The sequence below is a fragment of the Carcharhinus amblyrhynchos genome, chromosome 20 (genome assembly GCF_965287045.1).
Source record: "Carcharhinus amblyrhynchos chromosome 20, sCarAmb.v2.hapA, whole genome shotgun sequence".
NCBI lineage: Eukaryota > Metazoa > Chordata > Chondrichthyes > Carcharhiniformes > Carcharhinidae > Carcharhinus > Carcharhinus amblyrhynchos.
In genome coordinates, this window is record NC_137343.1 from 27,042,402 (window position 1) to 27,069,499 (window position 27,098).

The 27,098-nt window shown below is 38.8% G+C and overlaps 1 protein-coding gene across 1 annotated transcript in view; it reads right to left on the reverse strand.

Moving 5' to 3' along the window:
- Positions 1–27,098, reverse strand: part of morn3 (MORN repeat containing 3) — a 48,385-nt gene that overhangs the window by 7,316 nt on the left and 13,971 nt on the right. The window contains exons 2-4 of the mRNA XM_080208303.1: positions 26,420–26,577; positions 23,888–24,047; positions 13,048–13,232 (exon numbers count right to left, since the gene is read on the reverse strand). Coding sequence (XP_080064429.1) covers positions 13,048–13,232; positions 23,888–24,047; positions 26,420–26,577 — 503 coding nt within the window. The remainder of the gene's footprint in view (positions 1–13,047; positions 13,233–23,887; positions 24,048–26,419; positions 26,578–27,098) is intronic.

Here is a 27,098-nt window from a genome sequence, read left to right on the forward strand (position 1 = left end):
CATAATTGTCTTAACGTGGCTCATGTACAGGAAAAAAAGATTCGGATAGCTTGGATTAACTAATTGAGCCATGACTTTCTGTCAAAGCAAGGCTGATACTGCTCCCCGTTACTATTGCATAAATGATATAGAGACTTCAAGTAAGAGTGTAATATCAAGGGTAAGACTCTTAGCAGTGTAGAGGATCAGAAGGACCTTGGGGTCTGGATCCATAGGACTCTTAAATCGGCCTCGGAGGTGGAGGATGTGGTCAAGAAGACGTATGGTGTACTAACCTTCATGAATCGAGGGATTGAGCTTAGGAGTCGGGAGATAATGCTGCAGCTATATAAGACCCTAGTCAGACCCCACTTGGAATACTGTGTGCAGTTCTGGTTGCCTCATTACAAGAAAGATGTGGAAGCTATTGAAAGGGTGCAGAGGAGATTTACAAGGATGTTGCCTGGATTGGGTGGCATGCCTTATGAGGATAGGTTGAGGGAGCTAGGTCTTTTCTCCCTGGAGAGACGAAGGATGAGAGGTGACCTGATAGAGGTTTATAAGATGTTAAGAGGTATAGATCGGGTGGATTCTCAGAGGCTATTTCCCAGGGCTGAAATGGTCACTATGAGAGGACACAGGTTTAAGGTGCTGGGGAGTAGGTATAGAGGAGATTTCAGGGGTAAGTTTTTCACTCAGAGGGTGGTGGGTGAGTGGAATCGGCTGCCGTTGGTGCTGGTGGAGGCAAACTCTTTTAAGAGACTTCTGGATGAGTACATGGGATTTAATGAGATTGAGGGTTATAGATAGGCCTAGTAGGTAGGGATATGATCAGCGCAAATTGTGAGCCGCAGGGCCTGTTTGTGCTGTAGTTTTCTATGTTCTATGTTCTAAGAGGCAGATGCACGGTCAAATTCAAAAAAATGCTGCACAAGCTGCTTTGCTCAATTTTGGGAAAATGGGCATCTCGCTTCTGGCTCACAATAGAAATGCATTGATTGAGATTACTGTATTTGCAAGGTAGGTACAAACTAAACTGACCACATCATGTAAAGTCTTGCCCATTTCAGCTTGACTACTTTTTTGACAATAGTGTTAATTACAGAGGAGCTATGCAGCATCCTCTCAAATACCAGATACACAATATTATAAACTCACACTTCCTGCAGCATTGTGCAAAAAAATTTGAAAACCCAAACCTGCAAGGACATGTCTGACGCATAGCAGATGTTGTTACATGCCTCAGAATAACAAATTATGGTTTTTCATTCTTCTCTGCTGCTTGGTATATGTATCAAAAGCATAAATTATTGAATCGTTTCCCTATAGGACAATGATAACTGCAACTCCATAAGTAATTAATTATACAAAGTGCTTTGATGTATTTTAATGATGTGATAGGGGCTATACAAATTTACATATTTCAAATATAAGGAAGTAAATTTGAAAGTTCATAAATTTACCCACTGGCACCTGTGGATAAAATACAATTTATTGTTCTAGCATTTGAAAAATAATTTTTCTTAAACTTTTACAAGGAAAATACACCATATCAATATAGACTTTGCTCAACAGTTGCATTGAAAGTTCTCAGATGGAAGTATCACTTAATTCCCTAAAAAGTTATAACTGCAATTTTAGAAACTGAAATTTATCACACAGGGTTTTTAACATTGGAAGAGTTCTAATAGTATTGCAAATGTTCTGAAATTTGAGAAACCTAATTCTGGTAGCTTGATCAGGAAACACCAAGGATTTCAAAGTGTTAACTGAAGCAAACATTTGGTATTCGTCAGTTACTGGCTTTATACCAAAAAGTAACACATTTTTGTTTCAACACACAATTATTTAACCTTTGTTTACTACCATGCCTTATTGTCTTCAAACCTTCACTTCATGCCATATACAGGCAAAAAAAGACACTGATTACATTTAATGGCACCATTGAAATTCACAACAGATATGTTTATGTATTTGACAAAACATCAAGAAATTAAATATTTATGCCGAAGGTTCCAAGCACCTCTAAATTTCAGGTATTAGGTTGAGCCAGCCCTCTTGGGCTCCTTTGCCAATTAAAGAGCCTTCATCTCAGATAAGTCCAAAGTACACTCTGCACGCACTGACACACACACATAAACATTATTATTGTTGTTGCTGCATATGCATTAGACATATCTAAACCGGATTGTATTACTGCCAACAGCATTGGTTTTAGAGAAGTTTAATACAATGACAAATGTGTTTCAAATAATTTTCAATAAGTATTCGCTTCTGAAGTTTTGAAATCACTTTTAGTAAGTATATTCTCCAGAGGCATTTGAAGACAATGTTTTGGCTGCGTCTAGAATCTTTAAAGATTGTGCAAAAACCATTGGTGCAACATTTTCAATACATTGCCAAAATATCTAACCTGAGGGATCTAACCTGAGTGATATATGATATTTAATAAATTACCCAACATATTAAAGTATTGGTTAACATTTCATAATATATGAGCGCATAGCAAAGAAATATTTTTCATATTTGTTTTTGGGATGCGAGCATCACTGGCTAAACAAGCTATTATTTCCCATCCCTAATTGCCCTTGAAAAGGTGGTTTGTAATTGGTTCAATCCATGTTGTATGGATACACTCTCAAAGCTTTTTTCTAAGTGACTATGAGTCAACCATATTACTCAGGGTCTGGAGTCACATATAGACCAGAAAGGCTAAAGATGCAAGATTTTGCCCCTGAAAGACATTTGTGAACCAGACGTTTTTTCCAACACTCTGGTATTTTCATGATCATTATTAATAATTGTTAATCTAGATTTATTAATTAGTTAAATTTAAATGCCCCTAGCTATCATCAAACATGCCTACTGCTCTATTGTCCATCCACACTTTGGCAAATCAGATCACAAGACTGTGCTCTTGCTTCTGACTTACAAGCAAAAACTGAAATGGGAGAATCCAATAAAGAAACTCGTGCAATGTTGGTCTGAGGAATTGGGTGACCTCCTACAGAACAGCTTCAAGTCAGTGGACTGGTCAATATTTAACAACTCAGCAACTAACCCAAATGAATACGTCACTCCGATAACAGACTTCATTAGTAAGTTCATAGAAGACTGTGAGCCAAAGAAGCAAATCTGTGTGTTTCCTAATTGGAAACTATGGATGAACAGAGACAGCCACTGCTTACTGAAATCCAGATTTGAGGAATTCATATACAAGAAGTCTAGATATGATCTATGTAGAATCATCATAGATGCCAAGAGACAGTACAGGACCAAGCTATACTCTGAGGTTAGCCACAGGAACACTCACCAATTATGGCAAGGTCTACAAAATATAGACTACAAGGTAAAGATGTGTAGAATCACTGGCAACAATGCTCCCCTCCCCGATGAGCTCAACGTATTCTACGCCCATTTTGAGCAAGATGTCAGCTAGAGGACATCATCTGCCCGGAAGCCTCGATCAAACTGGTATCCGAGATTACCATCGCAGATGTCTGATCAACCTTCTTGAAAGTTAACCCACGGAAAGCAACTGGTCCAGACAGGGTACCTGGATGAGCACTCAGATCCTGTGCAGACCAGCTTGCAGACAATTTTAACCTCTCCTTACATCGATCTGGGGACCCTACCTGCTTCAAGAAGATGACCATCACCCCTGTACAAAAGAAAAGCCAAGCAGTGTGCTTTAATGACTACTTCCTGGTGGCTCTGACATCCATTATTTCAAGGTGCTTCAAAAGGACAACATGGCATACATCAGCTCCAGCCTGGATCCTCTACAATTCACCTGTCTCCGCAACAGGTTCCCAGCAGAGGCATCTCCCTGGCCTTATGCTCAACCCTGGAACATCTGGATAATAAGGACACTTATGTCAGACTTCTATTTATTGACTACAACTCAGCCTTCAACACTATTATCCCAACAAAATTCATCTCCAGACTCCATGGCCTGGGGTTTAGCTCCTCCCTCTGCAACCAGATCCTAGATTTTCTAATCCACAGACCGCAATCAGTAATGATAGGCAATGACATGTCCCCCACAGTTATTCTCAAGATGGGGTGCCCTGCAAGGCTGTGTGCACAGCCCCTCACTACACTCCTTATACACTTATGTCTGTGTGGCCAAATTCTCCTCCAACTTCATTTTCAAGTTTGCTGATGACACCACTGTAGTGGGTCGGATCTCAAACAAAGACAAGACGGAGTACAGGAAAGAGATAGAGAATCTGGTGAAATGATGCAACAACAATAATTTCTCCTTTAATGTCAGTTAAATGAAGCAGATAGTCATTGACTTCAGAAAACGTAATGGAGGACATGCCCATCTACATCAACAGTGAAAAGTGGAAATGGTTGGCAGCTTCAAGTTTCCAGATGTCCAGATACCTGTCCTGGTGCCTCCAGGCTGAAGCTATAGTTAATAAAGCACACCAATCCCTCTATTTTCTCACGAGTCTAAGGACATATGGCATGTCTGCTACAACTCTCACCAATTTTTACAGATGCACTATAGAAAGCATTCTTCTGGTTATATCACAGCTTGGAATGGCTCCTGCTCTGTTCAAGACCACAACAAACTACAAAGGGTTGTGAATAAAGCCCAGTCCATCAGCCTCCCATCCATTGACTCTATCTGTACTTCCCGTTGCATCGGAAAAGCAGCCAGCATAATCAAGGACCTCACGTACCTCAGACATACTCTCTTCCATTGGGAAAAAGATACAAAAGTCTGAGGTCACGTACCAACCAACTCAAGAACAGCCCCTTCCCTGCTGCCTTCAGACTTTTTAATGGACCTAGCATATATTAGGCTGATCTTTCTCTACACCCTAGCAATGACTGTAACACTACATTCTGCACTCTCTCCTTTCCTTCTCCCCTATGTACTCTATGAATGTAAGCTTTGTCTCTACAGTGCGCAAGAAACAATACATTTTACTGTATCCCAAAACATATGACAACAATAAAATTAAATCTACCATGCTGGAATTTTATTTCATCTCTGCGCAGCATTAGTTCAGGCCACTGGATTACTAATCCAGTAACTTCATCGCTATGCTCTCTGCAATCTTCACTAATGTCTTGAAAATCAATATAATAAGCAGTACTCTTCATTATTAAAGTACAAGAAAACTGTCATTGTTCCCAACTTCACCACAAACACATATGTGCAACTGAGATAGGTCATGCGTAAGGACATTGGAACAGGAGTAGGCTTTTTAGCTCCTCAAGCCCGTTTGCCATTCAATGGTAACTACAACCTTACTCCACATACCCGCCTAAGCCCCTTATCCTTTAATTTCTGCAGTTAACAAAAATTATAATTTTTTAAATTTAAAACTAATAATTGATTCAGTATAAATTGCCGTTTACAAAAGAAGTTTTAAACTTCCACTATCTTTTGTATATGTGTTTCCCCAGAATGAAAGACTGGTTCAAAATTTTCAAATCCTTGTAAAAATGAATAGTACTGGAGTCTCCTTTTAAGGGAAGTTCAGAAAGGTTCTACTGGTACCCTTCATTTCCAAGTTTTACTAGTTTTCCCTTATTTTTAGTCCTAGACAGTCTAAGTCTAATTTTTTGATCAGTCCGTTAATCTTTTCCAGACGTCGCTGGATTCCGGGGAAGTGCCGGAAGATTGGAAAGCGGCTAATGTTACGCCATTGTTTAAGAAGGGTGCCAGGCAAAAGGCAGGGAATTATAGGCCGGTTAGTTTAACGTCTGTTGTAGGTAAAATGTTAGAATCCGTCATCAAGGAGGAAATAGCGAGGCATCTTGAGAGGAATTGCTTGATAGAGCAGACGCAGCACGGTTTCGTTAAAGGGAAGTTGTGTCTGACAAATTTACTGGAGTTCTATGAGGATGTGTCTAGGGCGGTGGATAGAGGAGAGCCGGTGGATGTGGTCTTTCTTGATTTTCAGAAGGCGTTTGACAAGGTACCTCACAAGAGGTTATTGCAGAAGGTCAGGGGACATGGAGTTGGGGGTAGGGTGTTAGCGTGGATAGAGGATTGGTTGTCAAATAGGAGGCAGAGAGCGGGGGTCAATGGGTGCTATTCGGATTGGCGGATGGTGACTAATGGAGTGCCCCAGGGGTCGGTGCTGGGGCCTCAGCTATTTACCATTTATATAGATGATCTGGAGGAGGGAACCGAGTGTATGGTGTCGAAATTTGCTGATGACACCAAGATTGGTGGAACGGCAAATTGTGCGGAGGGTGTGGAGAGTCTACAGAAGGATCTAGATAGGCTGGGCGAATGGGCCAGGAAATGGCAAATGGAATTTAATGTTGGCAAGTGCGAGGTGGTCCACTTTGGTAGGAAGAATGGTAGGAAGGATTATTACTTACGTGGAGAAAAACTGCAGCAGGCGATGGTGCAGAGGGACCTTGGGGTCCTTGTGCATGAGTCGCAAAAACCCAGCTTGCAGGTGCAGCAGGTGGTCAGGAAGGCGAATGGGATGCTGGCCTTCATAGCGAGGAGGATTGAATATAAAAGTAGGGAGGTCTTGCTGCGGCTGTATAGGGCATTGGTGAGGCCACAGCTGGAGTACTGTGTGCAGTTTTGGGCGCCGTACTTACGCAAGGATATTTTGGCCTTGGAGGGAGTGCAGAGGAGGTTTACTAGGCTGATACCGGAGTTGAGGGGGTTGAGCTATGAGGAGAGGCTGAATAAACTAGGCTTGTACTCGTTAGAGTTTAGAAGAATGAGGGGAGATCTCATTGAGACGTATAAGATGATGAATGGGATGGATAGGATAGAGGTGGAGACACTCTTCCTGCTCAGAAAGGATAGTAGGACTAGGGGGCACAGCCTCAAGATAAAGGGGGGGGTGGTTTAGAACAGAGTTGAGGAGGAACTTCTTCACTCAAAGGGTGGTGAATCTCTGGAATTCTCTGCCCGTTGAAGTGGTGGAGGCTACCTCGCTAAATATTTTTAAGACGCGGGTTGATGGGTTTTTGATAAGAGAGGGGATTAAGGGTTATGGGGAAAGGGCGGGAATGTGGAACTGAGCCACGACAGATCAGCCATGATCTTATTGAATGGCGGGGCAGGCTCGAAGGGCTAGATGGCCTACTCCTGCTCCTATTTCTTACGTTCTTATGTTCTTAACCTTCCCAACCAGTGAAAATAGTTTCACTCTGGCTATCATATCTATTTCCCTTACTATCTTGAAAACTTCAAATCACCTTAACCTTCTAGATTCTAGGAAATACATACTTGGCAATCTCTCCTACCTTGAACTTTGGAGTTCAGGTACCATGCTGCACTCTCACAAATGCCAGTATTATCCTTCCTAAAGTGTGGTGCCCAGAACTGCTAACACTACTCTAGGTGTGGTCTAATTAGGGCCTTGTATAATTGAAGTTTAACATCTACCTTCATATATTCTATCCCTCTAAAGTATAAAGGCCAGTATTTTGTTTGCCTTTTTATTATTTAGTGTATCTGTTAAGAACATTTTAATGACTTGTTACTCGGACCCCAAAGATCTTTTCACCATTTAGAAGGAACACTACTCTGCTGCTTTTAGCTTTAAAATGGACGGCTCACAGTTTCTCCACATTGAATTTCATCTGTTAATATTGCCTTGTAATTCTATGCTTTTATCTACACTACCTTAATGCTGCCTCTCTTTGCATCATCGGCATATTTGGTTAGCAGCTTTCTATACCAGGATCTAAGTCAGTAATAATATGAGTAGTTGAGCCTCAACATCGATGCTTGTTGGGCACCACTAGTCACAACCTGACATTCAGAGTTCTATCCATGTCCATTCAATCTGTCTCCTGATACTATTTCCTAATGTGTCCAATAATTTGCCTTCAATGCCATGAGCTGAACCGTTAGCTAACAGACTCTTAGGAGAAACTTTGATAAAAGCCTTTTGCAAGTTCATATAAATAAATATTCCCCTGAGCATTACTTTAGTCAAAGCTTCAAATCATTTAATCAGGTTCATCAGACAAGATCTATCCTTTACAAAACTATGCTATCTCTGAACAGCTGAAAATTTTCACGGTGTTTAGTCACTCTATCCTTAATTATCAACTTTAGCAATTCCATGATAACATATTAATAGGTAAACTGGTCTATAATACCCCAGATTTCTTCCCTCACATTTTTCAAATTACAGAATGACATCTGCAATTTTCCAATCTAAGAAATGGTTCCAGAATCAAGGAACTTTAGTTATAGTATTTGCAATGCTCTCATCCGCTTCTTTAAAAACCCTGGAATGAGCACTATCTAGATTTGTCACTCTTAGAGCCATTACTTTCTTCATTACTATTATTTTACTGACATCAATTTTGGTGTACCCTGATTCAATTAGTTTCCTGCTCTATATTGGAGAGACCAAATGCAATTTGGATGACCACTTTGCAGAACTGCTCTATCGGCAAGCGTGACCCCCAAGCTTTCAATAGCCTATCGTCTTAATTCTGCACCTTGCTTTCACACTGATATCTCTGTCCATGGACTGCTGCAGTGTTCCAATGAAGCTCAACATAAGCCTGATTAACAGCATCGCATTTTCCAACTTTACAGTCTTCTGGATTTAGCATTGAATTTAACAATTTTATACTTTAATCTCTGTCCCATTTTCTTTGCTTGTTTCAACCTTAATCTTGTTTTCCATTCACTTTGACTTTCAAACTGCAGGTCACTATTCTGGCATTCACATACTTTTTGTTTCTTTGCTTGTGTCATTACTTCCTTTGGCTCTGCCCACCAGATCTTTTGTCATTTAATGTTTTCCATCTTTTGTCCTATTACAGATCTTCTATTTTGTTTTTTTTCCACACTCTCCCATTTGACCTACTGAAATCCTAACAAATTTCAAAATTTTCCACATTCTGATGGGAGGTCAGCAATCTGAATCTTTAATTCTGTTTGTCTCATCACAGATGCCAGACCTGTGAAGTATTTCCAGCATTTTCTGTTTTAGCTTGCTTTCTTGTTTTTCAATAGTAATTGTGAGATAGTTATCTGCAGCTTCTTGCAATGCAATTTTTAAGCACTGTACAAACTTCTTTCACTGATCCCTGGTGACCACAAACACTATCCTATTCTGTAGTAAGGGCAGGGATGGGGTAGAATGTTGTGGGATGGGGAAAAGAGGGAAAGATAAGCTAAACAAATTGTGTCATGAATTAGTCTGTGCAGTTCTCATAAATTCTACTGTGACTGATCCAAGGGGGAATCGATCAGCAAAAGCTTATGACCAAATTATTTGTCTCATCTTTCAATTGGGTGATGATGTACAACAGAGTGGACATAAGATTTCTCAGAAAGTATAAAAGCAACTTAAAATTAGTTATTCTAATTCGGTATTGTTTATGGAATTGGAATTTTAGACCACAATAGCTGCGATGAAATCACAGTAGCCCACAATAAAGATGCTGATTGAATAATTAAATATTTAAACTGCACCTGAGATTCTAATCAGTTGGTCTGCAGCAGCTAAGAATGAGACCTCGAAGTGCTGCTCCAGAAGCTGTCTCATGTTACTGCAGTGCATCCTGTTGAATACACACTGTTCGTACAGTATGGCAGACAAAGTAAATACTTCGGGTAGTGAATGAAGTTCTGATCAAGTAAATTGCTTTGGCCTGGACAATGTCAAGTTTCTTCAGTGTTATTAGAACTACACTCATCCAGGCAAGTGGAGAGTATTCAATCAAGCTCTTGATTTGTACCTTACAGCTAATGGAGGAATTTTAGTGAGTCAGGAAGGGGTTCACCCAACTGAAAATATCCAACCTTTGACCAGCTTTAGTTGGCACAGACCATAGAATCATAGAGCAAACCACAGAACCCTACAGTGCAGAAACAGGCCCTTGGGCTCATAGAGTCTGCACGGAACACAATCCCACCCAGGACCTACCCCCATATCCCTACATATTATACCCACAAATCTCTCTAACCTACGCATCCCTGGACACTAAGGGGCAATTTCTTAGCATGGCCAATCAACCTAACCCGCACATCTTTGGGCTGTGGGAGGAAACCGGAGTACCCGGAGGAAACCCATGCAGACATAAGGAGAATGTGCAAACTCCACACAGACAGTGACCTGAGCCAGGAATCAAACCTAGGACCCTGGAGCTGTGAAGCAGCAGTGCAAACCACTGTGCTACCATGCCGTCCATAAATTACAGAATTTATGTAAATGGTGTTGTTGTGTTTCTGGTCAATGGCGATCCTATGATGTTAATAATCGGGGACCTGGCATAATAGTAAGTTCCAACATTAAGGTAAGGTGGAAAGAGTCTCACATTGGGGATGGTCACTGCCCACCACTGGTGAGGCACAACTTTGTAGATGGGCATCGACTGTTTCATTATCTAAGGAATTAAAAAATGTTGATAAACACTGTATAATTATCAGGAAACAGCCCACTTTTGAATTTGTGATAATGGGAAGGTTTGTTGAAGCAGCTGAGGATATTAAATTAGAATGTTTTACTGAACCATAAAGATCATGATATTTTCAGGTTTAATCCCTTGGCTGTGCTTATTTATTTGATCTCAGCCAGTTTGACAGTACCATATCTGGCCTTGGACTGAGGAAGGGAAAGCTGCCAGAGTTACCATCAGTTGCTTTGATCTGGGGACATGAAATGAAGCTACAATTAAAGACAGCTATTATAACCCCTGACCTTAAAGGGTACCAGCAGGCATATATTATCCAGGGCAGTTTGCCAAGATTATCTTGCTGCACAAGGAAGAAGCAGAGTTGGCAAAAATGCATCATGAAAAGTACATATACAACTTAAAAACTGGATGTACACATGACAGAAACAAACTATAAACAGCATATAAAAGCATAATTTATAACATTTTAATACAATTCAATTCTCTCAGCTTCAACATAACGACCATTTTTGTGATACATTGTTCAATCCAAGTTTTCAACTTGTTTTCCAGTTCTTTAGTTGTTGCTCAGCAATTTCATGAACATTAACATGAAAAAAAACTTTATGAATTATTTTTTCACATGACATCACAGCTTGCATCTATTATGTATACATCCCAAGTCCTTAAAGCTGAACAAGAACTTTATATAAACACTCATATATATCTTTAAGACTTTTGGCAATTGCCAATTTTTTTATCAAATAGCTAAATTGTTCCTGTAATTTAAATTTGTCATTATAGAAATATTGCCAAAGAGATAATCCAGGTATGTCCAACCAGGCATGGTTATTTTCAGAAAGCAGTTAGGTTATATATTTAACATTTTTAATGATTTCTGTTAGGGTTCATAAGCAGATTAATTCACTATGTGATTGAATAACAGCTTGCGCGATATCAGCAACAATGGTACAATAGTTAACTTAGTATAGAGAACTTTATCCTTCAGATATTATCGTTCAGTTATGGTAAACATTTTCAACATTTCAATAGTATTCTGAAGGTAACCTGTAATTTTGGAATAGAAATTTCTGACAATTACAATAAGCTTGCATTCTAACCAAATAAATTCAACAAAATAATTACATCCATTTGGTTAATCAGAAAGCAGAGGCAACCTCTCTGACTCCAGTAAATTTGCAGGAAGAGGATATGCCACCAAAGACTTTTTGTACGGTGTGGAAGCCAGTGCCAGAAAACCAGTAGAATGCCCACCGCTCCACTTCAAGGTGCTTATAAACATGACATGAAGGCCCTAAACATCAACTTTCACCATTAGTTAATAGTAAAAGCAAATGGCAACATCACCAGTGGACCTGCGTGCACCACCATGACAATCAGTGGCTTGGCTACACTGAAAACCTGATGATACCTGATAATCACTTTGTATGTGACAATCGTGGTAAAACTTGCCCCTTGTGGATTATGAAATTATGACTAACATATTTGATTTGCTGCAATGCCCATCATCTTAAAGATAGAAAGTTGTAAACAACAACCAATCATCCAGGTACAAATTAATAATGTAACTGATGGGTTAACAGCGATGAGAGCCTAAGAGAAGAACAAATATCGACGTAAGAGGTATTTTCAAATGCTTGCCTGGGAAAGATTTGTTTAGACTGAGACTGAATATGATTATTGAGTTTTTGAAACAAAGAGCTGACAATCTTGTTACACAAGGTGACAAAATGGGTCTTGTATGTCGTAGTGGACGAAAGAGGGAAATCAATAAGCAATGCCTTTGAAAGTCAGCACTGCTGGTACATGTTACATAATCATGTTTACAATGCATCTTCTTCAGTTCATTGCCAGAAGACAAAATTACGGTTTACCTTCAGAATACTACTAAAATGTTGAAAATGTTTACCATGACTGAACAATAGTATCCGAAGGATAAAATTCTCTATACTAAGTTAACTATTGTATCATTGTTGCTGATCGCGCAAGCTGTTATTCAATCACAGATAGTGAATTAATTTGCTTATGAATCCTAACAGAAATCATTAAAAATGTTAAATATAAAATCTAACTGCTTTCTGAAAATAACCATGCCTAGTTGGACATACCTGGACTATATCTCATTGGCAACATTTCTACAATGACAAATTTAAATTACAGAGCTATTTGATAAAAAAAATTCAGGCAATTGCCAAAAGTCTTAAAGACATATATCAGAATGTTTATATAAAGTTCTTGTTCAACTTTAAGGACTTAAAGTTTATTAGGTATACCTAATAAATGCAAGCTGTGATGTCATATGAAAACATAATTCATAAAGTTTTTAATGCTCATGAAATTGCTCACCACAATGCCTCCATAGTGGAGAATGTTTCTTTATTGTAGTGCGATGGGGGTGGTCATAGAAACCACACACAGTTACTAAATAAGAAAGAAGAAATATATACCCTGGTTAAGCAGATTATATGATACAAAAATACTATAAAGAGATTGATCCATGCACATTCTTTCCTTAAAAAGTAAATATGTTTCGGCATATCCCCAGTATTACAAATTGTACAAGGTCTACTAGAAAGAAAGGATATAATGTACCGAATGGTCTTTTTCATTCCATAGTTGTTCCAAACATGTAAATAAATGGTGCAAAACAAGATTGTCTAAAAAGCAACAGTAAAATTTAAATACCTGTGGTATTGGGTAGGGAGTAGGATCAATTGCATCTTCTCGACCAAAGTCAATCATTTTTCCACACTTTGGAATGTCATCTACCCAGACTCCTTCATACAGTTGGCCTTTCTCAGAGAAGAAAAACTTTCCTAATCCATGTTTCTTTCCATTTTTCCACAAGCCTTCATAGCGATTTTCATTGGCTGGATAAATACAGGAGAATTAAGTAATGCAAAAACCAAAAACATTTAAGGTAGCTAGTCCAACAATTTGTAACCAACAGATTTTCTTTAGTGCATCTGTATTCCACAGTCTTCATATAAGCAAATGCTTTGAAATATTGTCCTTCTAGACAAATTATTAATTTTGATGGACGTGTAACTAGTTACTGTACTATTGGGGATCTGAAGTAGGTTCAAGTAGATATTTGAAGGTAAACAACTAATTGCCTCGGAAGCATCATGCTGAGATTCACTGGGAATAGACCATCGGTCTTTTAACCTGGCTGCTCTAGATTCGACCTAACTCCACTCTCACCTCCAAGCCACTTAAGACTTGGGTTCTCGGAAGACCTCATCTCAAGATCTCGAAATGGAGGTTAGGATTATAAAGGCACGATGCGTCCTGCCTCCTGGTTCCCATCTCTGATGTGAAGATCTGGCCTAAAGAATCCATTTGAAACCCCTTTTCATTCAATCGTCCAATTGTTCAAGGCAGTGTAGAAAGTGGTGTGCAAAGCTTGCATCTCAGAGAGATACTATTTGTGCTACTCACAGCAACAAAAAGGACTTCACTACTGCATTCACTGAAGCGACGACGATGTACTTTATGACTGCTTGCAGAGTGATCAATACTACGCACCAGATCTTCACAGATGTTGCATCATACACAGTCACTGTCATGTTACAGTAGCTGCTTGGCAGGCGGTCAGGCTGATTTAGTTATTTCTGGCGCACAGAAAGCATTCTTTTCATATTGAATCCCTAACATTTGCACACTCTGTCTACATTGGCAGAGCTAAGTTTGAGCTTGCTCTCCAGCAAACTGTTTTCTGGGCTGACCTTTCCATCTGTGCTTGTGCTGTGCAAAACAGCCCCTGCAAATTCACATAACTGGTCATTTAAATCATGTAAGGTGCCAAATTCTGTGTTGACAATTGAAGAACAACACTAAAAGTCACTGAATCATTAGAAAAGTTCTCCTGAACGTTTGTGGCTGTAAGGCCTCAAAATGGGTAGAGACACGTAATAGCAAGATGAATGGCAGTTGACATGGAAATAAGGAATTGTAAAATTTTTGTTTTGGTAATATCATTGTCATATCTCTTATGCACTGCAAAACAGTAAGTATGGTAAGTGAAATATGAGCCAGGGTGAGTGCAAAAATCTAAACCAATGGTCAGAAGTGGTTTTAATATGTTAATGAACCAAGAGGAACTTTAATAAAAATTTTACATAAGGCCATAACAAGAGTTGTTTCGAAGTGGGTTGTTTTAGTTCGAAGGAGGATATGTAGTACAGGTTGTAAAAGTAGGGTAAAGACAGGATGTTTACTTTTCAAAACTTAAGAGCTAAACTAAAAATGGAGTTTAATCAATTCTGGGAAGAAAACACTTCTGAAGAGTCGAGTGGGATCAAAGCAAAAGAATGCATTTAAGGAATTACTGAAGCCCATGTGAGGGAGTAGCTGCTTAGATCTCCCAAAAGACAGCAGGATAGCTAGCTAGTCAGATCTCCCAGAAGACAAGGCCAGACCTGGAGAACCAGTTCTTGTTAGCTTCAGAGAACACCCCAAGAGAAAAAGGGCACTGTGGGATAAAAATTGTTGGAATTCTAAAGATTTAATAATTTATAACAATTGTTGCTAAACAGAGAAGGGGAAGGTTAGCTCTGAGGATAGTTTAAATTAAGATATTTTAAAGTATTGTTTAATGTGAGAAGCCATTCTTGTGTTAAAATGTAATTTTTTTTAAATAAATGTATAACATATTAATATAAAATCATCACAATTCATTAGAAACATCATTTCCTGATTTCAGAACCTTTCCTCATAAGATGCAAATTGCAAAATCCATTCTGGCAGCTGCTTCAAGCTTCTGTTTTGGAATTTGGGAGCTCAGCATTTACCACCAGCCATGCCATAACAAAATGCAATGGACCACCATGAGTGAGTGTGTGCGTGCATGCCTGTGTGCGTGTATCTATGTGAGTAAGTTAAGTGTAAAGAGGAAAAGGAAATGAAAATATGCAAGCACTCTCCTCTGCATGGGGTCATTGCAATCATTTCTTTAATGTTGTTTGTCATTTCCCTGTCTATGGTGGCAATGGCCACATCTTCTACTGGTGTCAAATGCAGATTAAAGTCCTCCTGTTCTTCAAGTCATTCTTCGGTTATGAGCCAGCTTCTCCTGCAAGAAGAGTGAAAATGTCTTGTTAAAGGATTTTGAAGATAAGTGAGGCAACTTACCATAGTTTGCATGCTGAGAGAAAGAAACATAATCTCTGAGCATATGGTATAAATCACTGAGGTGAGTGATGATTGTACGTGTGAATGCAATCAGAAGATGTAGTGATTTGTGCAGGTGTAGGGGAAATGGGGATGAAATGGATTGCTACTATTAGATCAAAATATGACTTTGCAAGTTAATTTCAAGAATAAAAATGTGGAATAGTCTTACTTAGCAATTCTGGTAAGATTATTATTTTTCTTGCTGCACTGCAGCCAGAACCTAATAATAATGCTATGGAAAAGACCTGCCCGCCCACTTCTCTCCACTGCAGTTGACTAATTTTCCATGACTCAGTCATTCTTCTGGCATTGCCTCTAGAACATCTGTCTTCTGAAGGAAAAAGGACTTCCTCCTTGTGCCTTGCTTACTCCAGGAGCATGTCCACACTTGGCTACTGATGAATCAGGGCCCTCCGGCCAATGTAACATTTTAACTCATTTATGTGCTGACTACCTTTAGAAAGTGCACCTATCCTTTAAGAACTATGAGTTTCCATTAAGTCGCAGCAGACTCATTAGATTTCCGTCCGCAACATCAAGCTGTCCAAAAACAATATGGTTAGGACCAAAAGCTCCCCGGTTGCATTTAAATGAGGCCCAGCAAACACAATTAGTTTGATCTCCCCCCGTTATTGAGCAGGCTTGGTAGTTGCTCCATTAACTGCTCCCTGATATGTGCGAGAAATGAAACCAACCCTTTTATTTTTAGCTCTATGAAATAAGAAAGAAGATAGTTAAAAGCATTACTTTATTTTGATTGCTTAATTGTGTACCAGTTCTGGTTCCAGATTGCGGTTTTTGAGAAACACAATAGCCCAGATTTGGCGGTGGGAATGATGGCAAGACTATTAATTATATGCAATTAAATGCAAAAATCAAAAAGTTGCTGTCCAATTTGCCGAAGTCCTCTGCAAGCTTCACTAGACTGATGTAGTAATTCTACTGCTACATGAGTTAGCATTCAAGCACATGCAGGATATAAAACTGAGATACTTACCTGCTAGGTAACCAGGAAACTTGAGAGTATTTCATTAAAGTGCAAATAATTTTTTTTAAATGGACTGATAAGTTTTACTTATTGCCAAGCAACCTGACCTTGAAAATTTATTGTTTATGATTGGGTAGTCCTATTCCTTTGGATCTTAATGTTGGAGATATATTTTTTACTTTTGCTCTCTCATCTTTCTCGCTTTCTCAATTAATCTTTTTTTCTTTCCTCTATTTCTTTCTCTATACATAATTTTACTTTGAATTAGCTATTGACTCTGTTGGCTTCAGCAAAAACGCTTCATGCATACTTGGTTGAAGAAAGACACTTTTTCTTACTATATTCATAACAGTTCCAGGTGTTACATAAAATCAGATTCCAGATGGCCACAAGTTGCTACTCCAAAACCTAAAAGGTCTGCGGGCAACTAGAAGTATAATGAGCTATAATACCCATTCGTTCGCTGCTGGTCACAAAATGCGGATTACTAGCCCAGATTTTACTGTAGCAGGGCATCTAACAGTATAACATATAACGGCCATTATTTAAACTTGCCCTGGCACATTCAGTGTTAATTTTTATTGCTTAAAAAGCTGTCATAAGTGAAAGATTTTAACAGAGAAAACGGCGCCAGGGGCCGAATAAATAGAGAAAGCAATTCTTCTTTAACCAATGATTGAATGATTAAGAAATGAACAATGGAGATGAATGTGTAATTTAGAGTGAACAGAGTGTGATTGAATGCAATTGTAAATCAGGTACAGAAAGAGAAATAAAAAGAAAAAAATGGATTGAGAAAGAAAAGAAAGGAAGTGCAGTAATGTGATTTTAAATTGAACTTTTTACAGCAACAATTGATACTTCAAATAATGAGTCTCCACAAGTAATTGTTTCTGTGAGGGAGAGGCAGCAATTAAGTTTTGATATCCTTAAAGTATTTGCACTTGTGATAAGACTTGACCTTCTGTGGAATGTCTAATTCCTATCTACTGTGCAACTAAAACAATTTCATGCTATTCAATATATTTCAATGAAGCTGACAGGAAAAGATTATTTTCACGAACTAAAGGCAGAGTGGTGTAACTCTTGACCATAAATTTTGGGTATTGCTATATATACCTGCTTTTGCCGCTTGTTTGAAGTTGCTGTGCTATTTACTCCTGAACAATGTTGCGTGCTATTTAGCCTCACCCTTATTTCGACAGCAATATCTGGGCCAATAATTTGATTGGGTGGTACTTTTAAGCACTTGCTTGTTGCCGGGAGTTAACAATTAACAACGAATCTAAGCAGATTTAATCACCCCTACCTTTGTAACTCATGCTGCTTCGTTTGAGACTTCATAAATATTTAATCATTTATGGATGCTTCAGAAAATGATCCATTTTTCAGGAAATAGATTAAAATTTGTGTAAATGTTCAATCCATTAAAAAAAACTGGTCAAATTAGATAGATCATGAGATTCATCAACATCTGCAATAGATGATCTCACCCTCCGCAAAATAAACAATTCAAATCAATGAATTAAAGTCATCCTGAGAAATAAATTAAATCATAGAGCAAAATTCAACCCAAATTTTGCCTGTATCCCGAGACCAAGTGTAAACGTATGCCATTCCTAACTTGGTAACATTTTATTCCAAAGGCAAATCTAAAAAGGAACAGATCCCCAATACCAGTGGCAAAATGGGAAGCACCAAAGACAGCAACAATGTCATCGGGAATAAAATAATGCAAGTGTAGAAATAATGTTAGTGGAAGCGGAAATATTATATCATGAGACAATTCAATGGTATGAAAATGGAATGAAATGGAGAGTTATGGATTGCTATAAAATATCTAAGTATAGTATCTCCTACTTTATCGTCCATGCCTTTATTACCTCTAATTGCAAATAATCTGAGCTCTCCTGACTAGCTTCCGATCTTACACCCTCTATAAACTTGAGTACATCCAAAACTCTGCTACTCAGTTGCTAATCCATATCAAGTCCCAGTCACCCCATCGTCATTGTTTGATGATCTACTGCAATTTTAAAATTATTGTTTTTTTTTATAAATCCCTCTGTAGAGGCACCTCTCCCTATACCTGTAAATTCTTCCAACCTTACAACCCTTCAGGATTTCTGCTCTGGTTCTGCCTTCAATTGTATTGGCACAAAATCTTTGAATTCCCTCCCTAAATCTCTGCTCTTCTCTCCTTCTTTAAGGCTTTCCTTAAAGCTACCTTTTCAACCAAACTTTTGTTTGCTTGTCCTAATATCTCCTTGTGTGGCTTGCTGTCAAACTTATTTGATAATGCTCCTGGAAAATGCCATGGAGATTTTACTATATTAAAGATGCTACATAAATACAAATTGTTGTAGCTATACTTGTACTGAAGATGAGTTTTTTTTTATTAAATATAAGAATTCCTATAGTCACAAAGTCAGTAAAAATAAACAGTTTTGTTGTTTCTGTTACAACTGCCTGGAAGTAGATGCTGTTCATCCTACTACTGGAACTTGCCCTCATGTGGAGAAACTAAAATAAGGGGAGGAAAAAAAATAACGAATATGCATTTACTTACAGACTTTTACAACCTCAGGGTTCCAAAGAACTACTTTTGAATTGTAGTCACAGTTGTAAAGTAAGAAACTTTGTAGCCAATTTGCATACAACAAAAGGCAAAGCGATAATGACCAGTTAATCTATTTTAGCAATATTGGCTGAGGAATAAATATTGGCCAGGACATGTGGGAGAACGCCCCTTCTCCTCTTCAAATAGTGTTATGGGATCTCTTATGCCCATCTGATAAGGCAGATAGGGTCCAACTTTAGCAATTCATCCAAGAAATGGCACCTTCAACAGTGTAGCCCTCCCAACGTATTGTACTTGAGCCTAAGTTTTGTGCTCAAGACCCCAAAATGAGAATTGAACCCACAACATTCTGTTTCAGAGATGAGAGTGCTACCACTGAACCGATAACACCACGGTCTATCTCAACATTAAGCTCTATATAAAGTTCACTTGCAAGATTTCAGTAACTAGAATGTTTTTATGATGCTTTGTGTTTTAAAGTAAAAAAAAATCCATGGTAGAGGCTGATACATGTAAAGAACACAAGCCTCACAAACAGCAGTCAATGTTTTTATAACAGGTAAACCTATTGGTAGAAAAGGTAATCCAATAAATGTAGCTTACTTGAATTTGCAAAGATTGTCTACAACATTTCTTTGTCAGAATTGTAAGGAAGTTGATGTTTGTGCAGTTCATAGCTAGATCGAATTAATTTGCTTAACAACAAAAGACAGACATTGCTAAAAATAGAACAACTTAAACAAGTTAAAGCGTCATAGACTGGAATTTTTTCGGCACGTCCACCCCAGAATCAGGGTGGCCGAGGTTCACAGAACGGAATTCTCCATTGGTCTTGGATGGGATCTTACGACCTTTGGGCAGGCTAGGCGGTAAAGTTCCGGCCATAGAGTCATAGAGGTTTACAGCAAGGAAACAGGCCCTTTGGCCCAACTTGTCCATACGCCCGGTTTTTACTGCAAAGCTAGTCCCAATTGCCCACATTTGGCCCTTATCCTTCTACACCCATCTTACCCACGTAACTGTCTAAATGCTTTTTAAAAGACAAAATTGTTCCTGCCTCTACTACTGCCTTTGGCAGTTCATTCCAGACACTCACCATCCTCTGACTGAAAAAATTGCCTCTCTGGGCATCTTTCTTGACATCTCTCCAGAGAGATGTGTTCTGACATCTTTGCTGTAAACACTATTTTTGAATGTTGTAATGGGATATCTGAAGTAGTATTATTAAATCTGTTAATGAGAAAAAACTGTATGTGCGGGTAATAAGTACAAATGAAATGCATCATCTTCAAACAGGCATGAATCAATTATCCAGACAGACTGATATGTGGCAGATGGATTTTATTGTGGAAAAATATACAATGTTGCACACAGGAACAACTTATAATGAAGAACTTTATAATATTAAAGTGTCTTATTTTGAGGTTTACTGTCAGAAGCCAAAAAAGAAAAATATTTGGGAATGACCAGTGATCCTATAAGTAGCGTAAACATAAGAACATAAGAAATAGGAGCAGGAGTAGGCCATCTAGCCCTTCGACCCTGCCCCGCCATTCAATAAGATCATGGCTGATCTGTCGTGGCTCAGTTCCACATTCCCGCCCTCTCCCCATAACCCTTAATCCCCTTGCTTATCAAAAACCCATCAACCCGCGTCTTAAAAATATTTAGCGAGGCAGCCTCCACCACTTCAACGGGCAGAGAATTCCAGAGATTCACCACCCTTTGAGTGAAGAAGTTCCTCCTCAACTCCGTTCTAAACCGCCCCCCCTTTATCTTGAGGCTGTGCCCTCTAGTCCTACTGTCCTTTCTGAGCGGGAAGAGTCTCTCCACCTCTATCTTATCCATCCCATTCATCATCTTATATGTCTCAATGAGATCTCCCCTCATTCTTCTAAACTCTAACGAGTACAAGCCTAGTTTATTCAGCCTCTCCTCATAGCTCAACCCCCTCAACTCCGGCATCAGCCCAGTAAACCTCCTCTGCACTCCCTCCAAGGCCAAAATATCCTTGCGTAAGTGCGGCGACCAAAACTGCACACAGCTGCAGCAAGACCTCCCTACTTTTATATTCAATCCCCCTCGCTATGAAGGCCAGCATCCCATTTGCCTTCCTGACCACCTGCTGCACCTGCAGTTTGGATTTTTGCGACTCATGCACAAGGACCCCGAGGTCCCTCTGCACCGTCACCTGCTGCAGTTTTTCGCCACTTAAGTAATAGTCCTTCCTACCATTATTCCTACCAAAGTGGACCACCTCGCACTTGCCAACATTAAATTCCATTTGCCAGTTCCTGGCCCATTCGCCCAGCCTATCTGGATCCTTCTGCAGACTCTCCACACCCTCCGCACAATTTGCCGTTCCACCAATCTTGGTGTCATCAGCAAATTTCGACACCATACACTCAGTTCCCTCCTCCAGATCATCTATATAAATGGTAAATAGCTGAGGCCCCAGCACCGACCCCTGGGGCACTCCACTAGTCACCAACCACCAATCCGAATAGCACCCATTGACCCCCACTCTCTGCCTCCTATTAGACAGCCAATCCTCTATCCACGCTAACACCCTACCCCCAACTCCATGCCCCCTGACCTTCTGCAATTACCTCTTGTGAGGTACCTTGTCAAACGCCTTCTGAAAATCAAGAAAGACCACATCCACCAGCTCTCCTCTATCCACTGCCCTAGACACATCCTCATAGAACTCCAATAAATTCGTCAGACACGACTTCCCCTTAACGAAACTGTGCTGCGTCTGCTCTATCAAGCAATTCCCCTCAAGATGCCTCGCTATTTCCTCCTTGATGACGGATTCTGACATTTTACCTACAACAGACGTTAAACTAACCGGCCTATAATTCCCTGCCTTTTGCCAGCCACCCTTCTCAAACAATGGCTTAACATTAGCCGTTTTCCAATCTTCCGGCACTTCCCTGGAATCCAGCAATGTTTGGAAAATAACCACCAAGGCATCCACTATCACCTCCGCCATTTCTTTCAGAACCCTTGGAGTTATCAATAAGGCTTCACCATAAACCTACTTGAATACACCTGCATACAACCTGCTCCTCGTTAAGAGTCTATTCTATTCTGCCAGTTTTTCCATTTCCATCATATCTGTATTGGTGATACAACCTTCCATACCAACACTTCCAATACGCCTTCCCTCTTCCTCAACCTGGGATTCTTGCCCACCATTGTTGGCCAGTGTCTTCAGCTGTGTTCCTTCATTTTATGTATTTCTGCTCTCACCTTTCCCGCGCTCCCAGAATTATGATAGGATTCCCCTTGTACTTACCTTCCATCTTACCAGCTTCCACATTCAACAAGTCATCCTCTACCATTGCCAGTGTAATGCCACCACCTTCCTCTCCCCTTTCAACATACTGAAAGGACCATCCACTCCTCAATCACCTCCAACACACCTTTCCCACATCATCTTTCCGTGCAAACACAGCAGATGCATCCACATCCCATTACCACTCCTTATGGTTTTGCAACATCAACTCTAGTCATCTAATCTCTTATGCCTTCCACTCCATTACAGATATTCCCATTCACACTTCTCTTCCAACCCTCCAACTTTTCACTTGCCTAAAATCTATTATAGCATTTAAGTTTTCCCAGTTCTGAAGAAAGATCATCAACCTGGAATGCTAATTGTTTTTTTTTCTCCACAGGTGCTGTCAGACCTGCTGAGTATCTCCAGCATTTTCCGTTTTCTATAAAGCACAATGAGGTACTAGGATTCAAGTTGTGGATTCTGGATTACAAGTCAATGCATATTATAATTACCTTCTGCAGAATAAAATGAAGGTAATTTCTGAAGTAAAGCATGCCATTTGGCCAGCATACTTCAAAAAAAGATAAAAATGCAATATAAAGATTTCATACAAGTGACCAGGTTAATCTACAACTAGACTGATTTATAAATGTTCTGAGATGGTTCTTCTTACCTGTAGACTCTAAGCATGGTACTTAGACACTAGACAGACTATAGTTATATTCTAGTACTTGCTTAGCACTTGTTTATTAGTACTACATCTAAACAGGTTATAGGATAGGCATATTGTTCCTGAGCATGGTGTTCCAACCTCTCTCTCTTAATGTCTAAGACATGACTGCTTGATGTTAGTGGTACATTATCATCCACATCATATCTGTAAACCTTTTATACTACAATGAAGACAGGCTCAAGTGAATAACTTATTTTTAATCGAAGAAAAGATATGATACAGGAAACATGAATGCTACAAACAAGATTGAAAGTAAACAAGATATTTAACTTGGAATAATGAACATAGGACTGGAGGAAACTCAGTACAGAATTAATGAAATTAAGATTAGGAATTGATGAAAGCTTTTTTTCCTTGTCTCACTGGATAGTGAACATCTGGAAGAGACTCCTAGAGCAGGTAACTACTTTATGATAAATTGAATTAAAAGGGATCTGGAAGGACATCCATTGAAAAGGGAAGGTGATGGGTTACAGAAGTATTAATATCATGCTTGATTTATTTTGTAGGCGAGATCTAGGAAGGAAAATAGTATTCCTTGAAATATGGCTCAATAGATATGAGTGGAAGAGGAGGTAGAAGGCACAGTCCACCAATTAGTAAAAATAGGCTCTGGACAGAACAAGTTTGATCAATACAACTCTCTTCTCAATCCAAACTTTTATATTTTTACTGTATTTCAGTCTATTACAAAATTGAACTGCCATTGCTCAATTCAAAAAATAAGCAGTTTTATCTTAAGTTATTCTAGCAAGTACTCACCCAGGCAAAGCATGCCCTGACCATTGGGAGCGTCATCAAACCATTCACCTTCATAAGTAGAGCAATCTGCATAATACATTCTACCCCAGCCACTTCTCTTGTCAGCATACCAATGACCCTCATAAATGTCATCATCTGAGTAAAAGTTGGTTCCTAACCCCTGCAAAAAAGTCAATGATATAAAATAACAATGATGGAAAAATAAAGGTAAAATGATAATCATTACAAAAAGGAATGAAGAAAGACAAGGACTTGCATTTATACAGTCGTTTGCAGCCTCAGGATGTTCCTAATCATTTTTGCTGCCAATGAACTATGTTTGAATTGTAATCACTATTGTAATATAGCAAACATGACAAATCACTTTATGCACAGCAATAAAAAAAAGCACTGTGATATGAATCAGATAATCTGGTTTTCTGATTATCAAGATAAAAAAAATTGGCTAGGACACTGGGCATAACCCCGATGTTTTTCTTCAGAACAATATCATTGGATATTTTACAACTAATTGAAGGGTCAGAAGGGCGCTCTAGCAGCACTGCTGGAAATTCACACATACCACAGGGTTTCCTGTGAGATATAAAATGCTGTACTTACACTGAGTTCATTGTCACAATTCTGAAAATGGTTCTTACAACGTAGCAACCCTATTTATATGACAGACTGTGTGTTTCAAAGATTATTTTTTCTGCATATTGTGTGCATGTATGATGCACATCATTGATAAACAGGCAAGAGTAGAAGGGTTAGCAGATTAGGAAAACTAGGGCAATACATATCAGCCACTAAATGATATCAGCACCAAATCGATTTGCATTTTCCTCCAAGAGGAGGAAAAGACAGAACTTAGTTATATCAAGACCTGCTACTTCACTCTAATTTGATATTCAAATTGCCAGCCCATTGTCTCACAGAAATACCAATTTAAACAGCAAGACAGTTTCATGAATCAAAGATAGAAAAGGAATTTACAACCCTTGCTCCATTGATTTTGTCATCCCAACTCTCCCATACAATGGATTTTTCTTACCTTCCTGCTCTACTGATTCTCAACTTGCGATTAAATTTAAAATTCAAAAAGGCACAGAAAGCAACAAATCTCTACCTTATGAGTTCAAATAAATTTCCATCATCAATACAACAGTGCAAACTATTATGTAGAAAGGTGACCAGTCATTGCAAGCAGCGAAAGACAGTACCTATTTTTTAAAGAGCAGATCATTCGGGTGTGGAATCTACATGGACTTCCCTTGCCTCCAAGTTGCCAGAAGACCAAAACCAACAGTTTTAGGTGATACTCAATTACTGTTTTAAAATGGGACTCCAAATATGTGAAAGTGATTTGAGGCACATTTTTACAAGTTTAATTTTAGTTTCAATTGCAAGAGATCAGAGTTCATGATCTAGTTTACATAATTTTCACTGCTGAATTCAACACACTCATCATAGTGGCACACTCAGTTTCGCAAAAGACTTGGTGACATTGAAAGAGGTTTAGTAATATTTGTAGTCCATTAGTTGTACTTTTGGATCCTGGCATCTGTAGATGAGTACCTAGGTTCACGCAGTGTGTTTCTACATTGGTAAAATTTCCATCATATACTGTGTGTATCATTTGTTGTTTTTGAACTGATTTGAAGATATAGACAATATAGAAAATATGGACAATAGAGCTTTAAAGAAAAATAGAAATCTGATTTGTTTGCAACTGTATCTGACTGATCGACCCGAAATTTCCGAGAATAGCAATTTCTTCAGTTAAAAGTAGAAAATGCTGGAAAAACTCAGCAAGCCTAGTAGCATCTGCGGAAGAGAAACAGAGTTAATGTTTCTAGTCAGTGTGACTCTTCTTCATGTTAACTTTGTTTCTCTCTCCAAAGATGCTACCAAACAAGCATTTTCTGTTCCTATTTCAGATGTCCAGCATTTGCAGTATTTCGCTTTGACATTCCTTCAGTTGTTCATAATAGGTAAAGTATAGCCTACGCTTAACCAGATAGTGCTTCCAAAACAAAACGTCTACTGTTAGATGTGATTGTGTGATCGGGCAGCATTTACTGAACAGTCTCAAGTACATCACTAGCTACACTAACAAACAATTTAAGATAAACAGTCACGCTTGTAAGATGATTCAGTTACGCTTACCAAGTGACATACATTCATTCACAGGGACCTTGCACCGTTTTTGAATTATCCAGGTACTTAGTTCCCCATTACTTTCTCCATGGCATTAATTTAATCAGAGATGATTTGCCAACCAGTCAGCACCCTGTTTTTGTCGTATAAGTTGTTGTGATCGTTTGAAATGTGACATTCTTGTGTTTATCCTACTGAGTGCAAGACAACAGCTTGGCAACAGATCTCTCTTTTCAGCAAATATTTATGTTTCGTACTTATAGAACTCTAGGTTTAAACAAATCAGGAACAGAACTGGGTATAGGCATGTGTTCATTGAGTAATTTGAAATAAAAGTAGTAGTCATACATTAAAATAACTAATACTGAAATCATGAAGTCATTCTGTACTCACATGTCTTTTGTCATTTTTCCATGCTCCTGAATACACTTTTTTATATTCTCCACTGATTGGATCTGGTAGACTGTAAGTTCCAAACCCATTTCTTTTTCCATATTCCCAATCACCATTGTATATGGCTCCAGTAGTTTTCCATTTCTGTGTTCCCTTTCCTGTTTAGATTAAACTATCAATAATAATGCAATAGGAAATGTTTCAACACTTATTGTATTGTAAAATAGATCATGTTTTGCACACTCAATTGTCATTTTTACTTTGAATAAGGAATTATCCTTACATATCCCAATATTTAAGTTTCTTCAGTCTTTTCACATGTTATGATCCTTGACCAAACTTACAAATTGTTGGTGAGATTCAGTTAGGGACCAACAACATTTTGTTTAAAGTGGACAAAGTTTGAGATTTAAGATGTTCGCTTAGTGACAAAAGCCAGCAGATTCCATGAGTTTTGAACAAACAAAACTAAACTTCGCTATTTAGAGTTAGAAAGATGAAACTAGCAACTGTACAATATCTGGCTTCTATCCTAACATTCAGGGCAAGTTTGAGGTACATGTGAATTACCAGGCAAGCTGTGGGTCAGACACACCACACTGCACAATAAAAGGTAGATTCCACGGATTACTCAACAACCCACCTAGACGTTAGTCACCCCGAAAATCAACCATTTTCA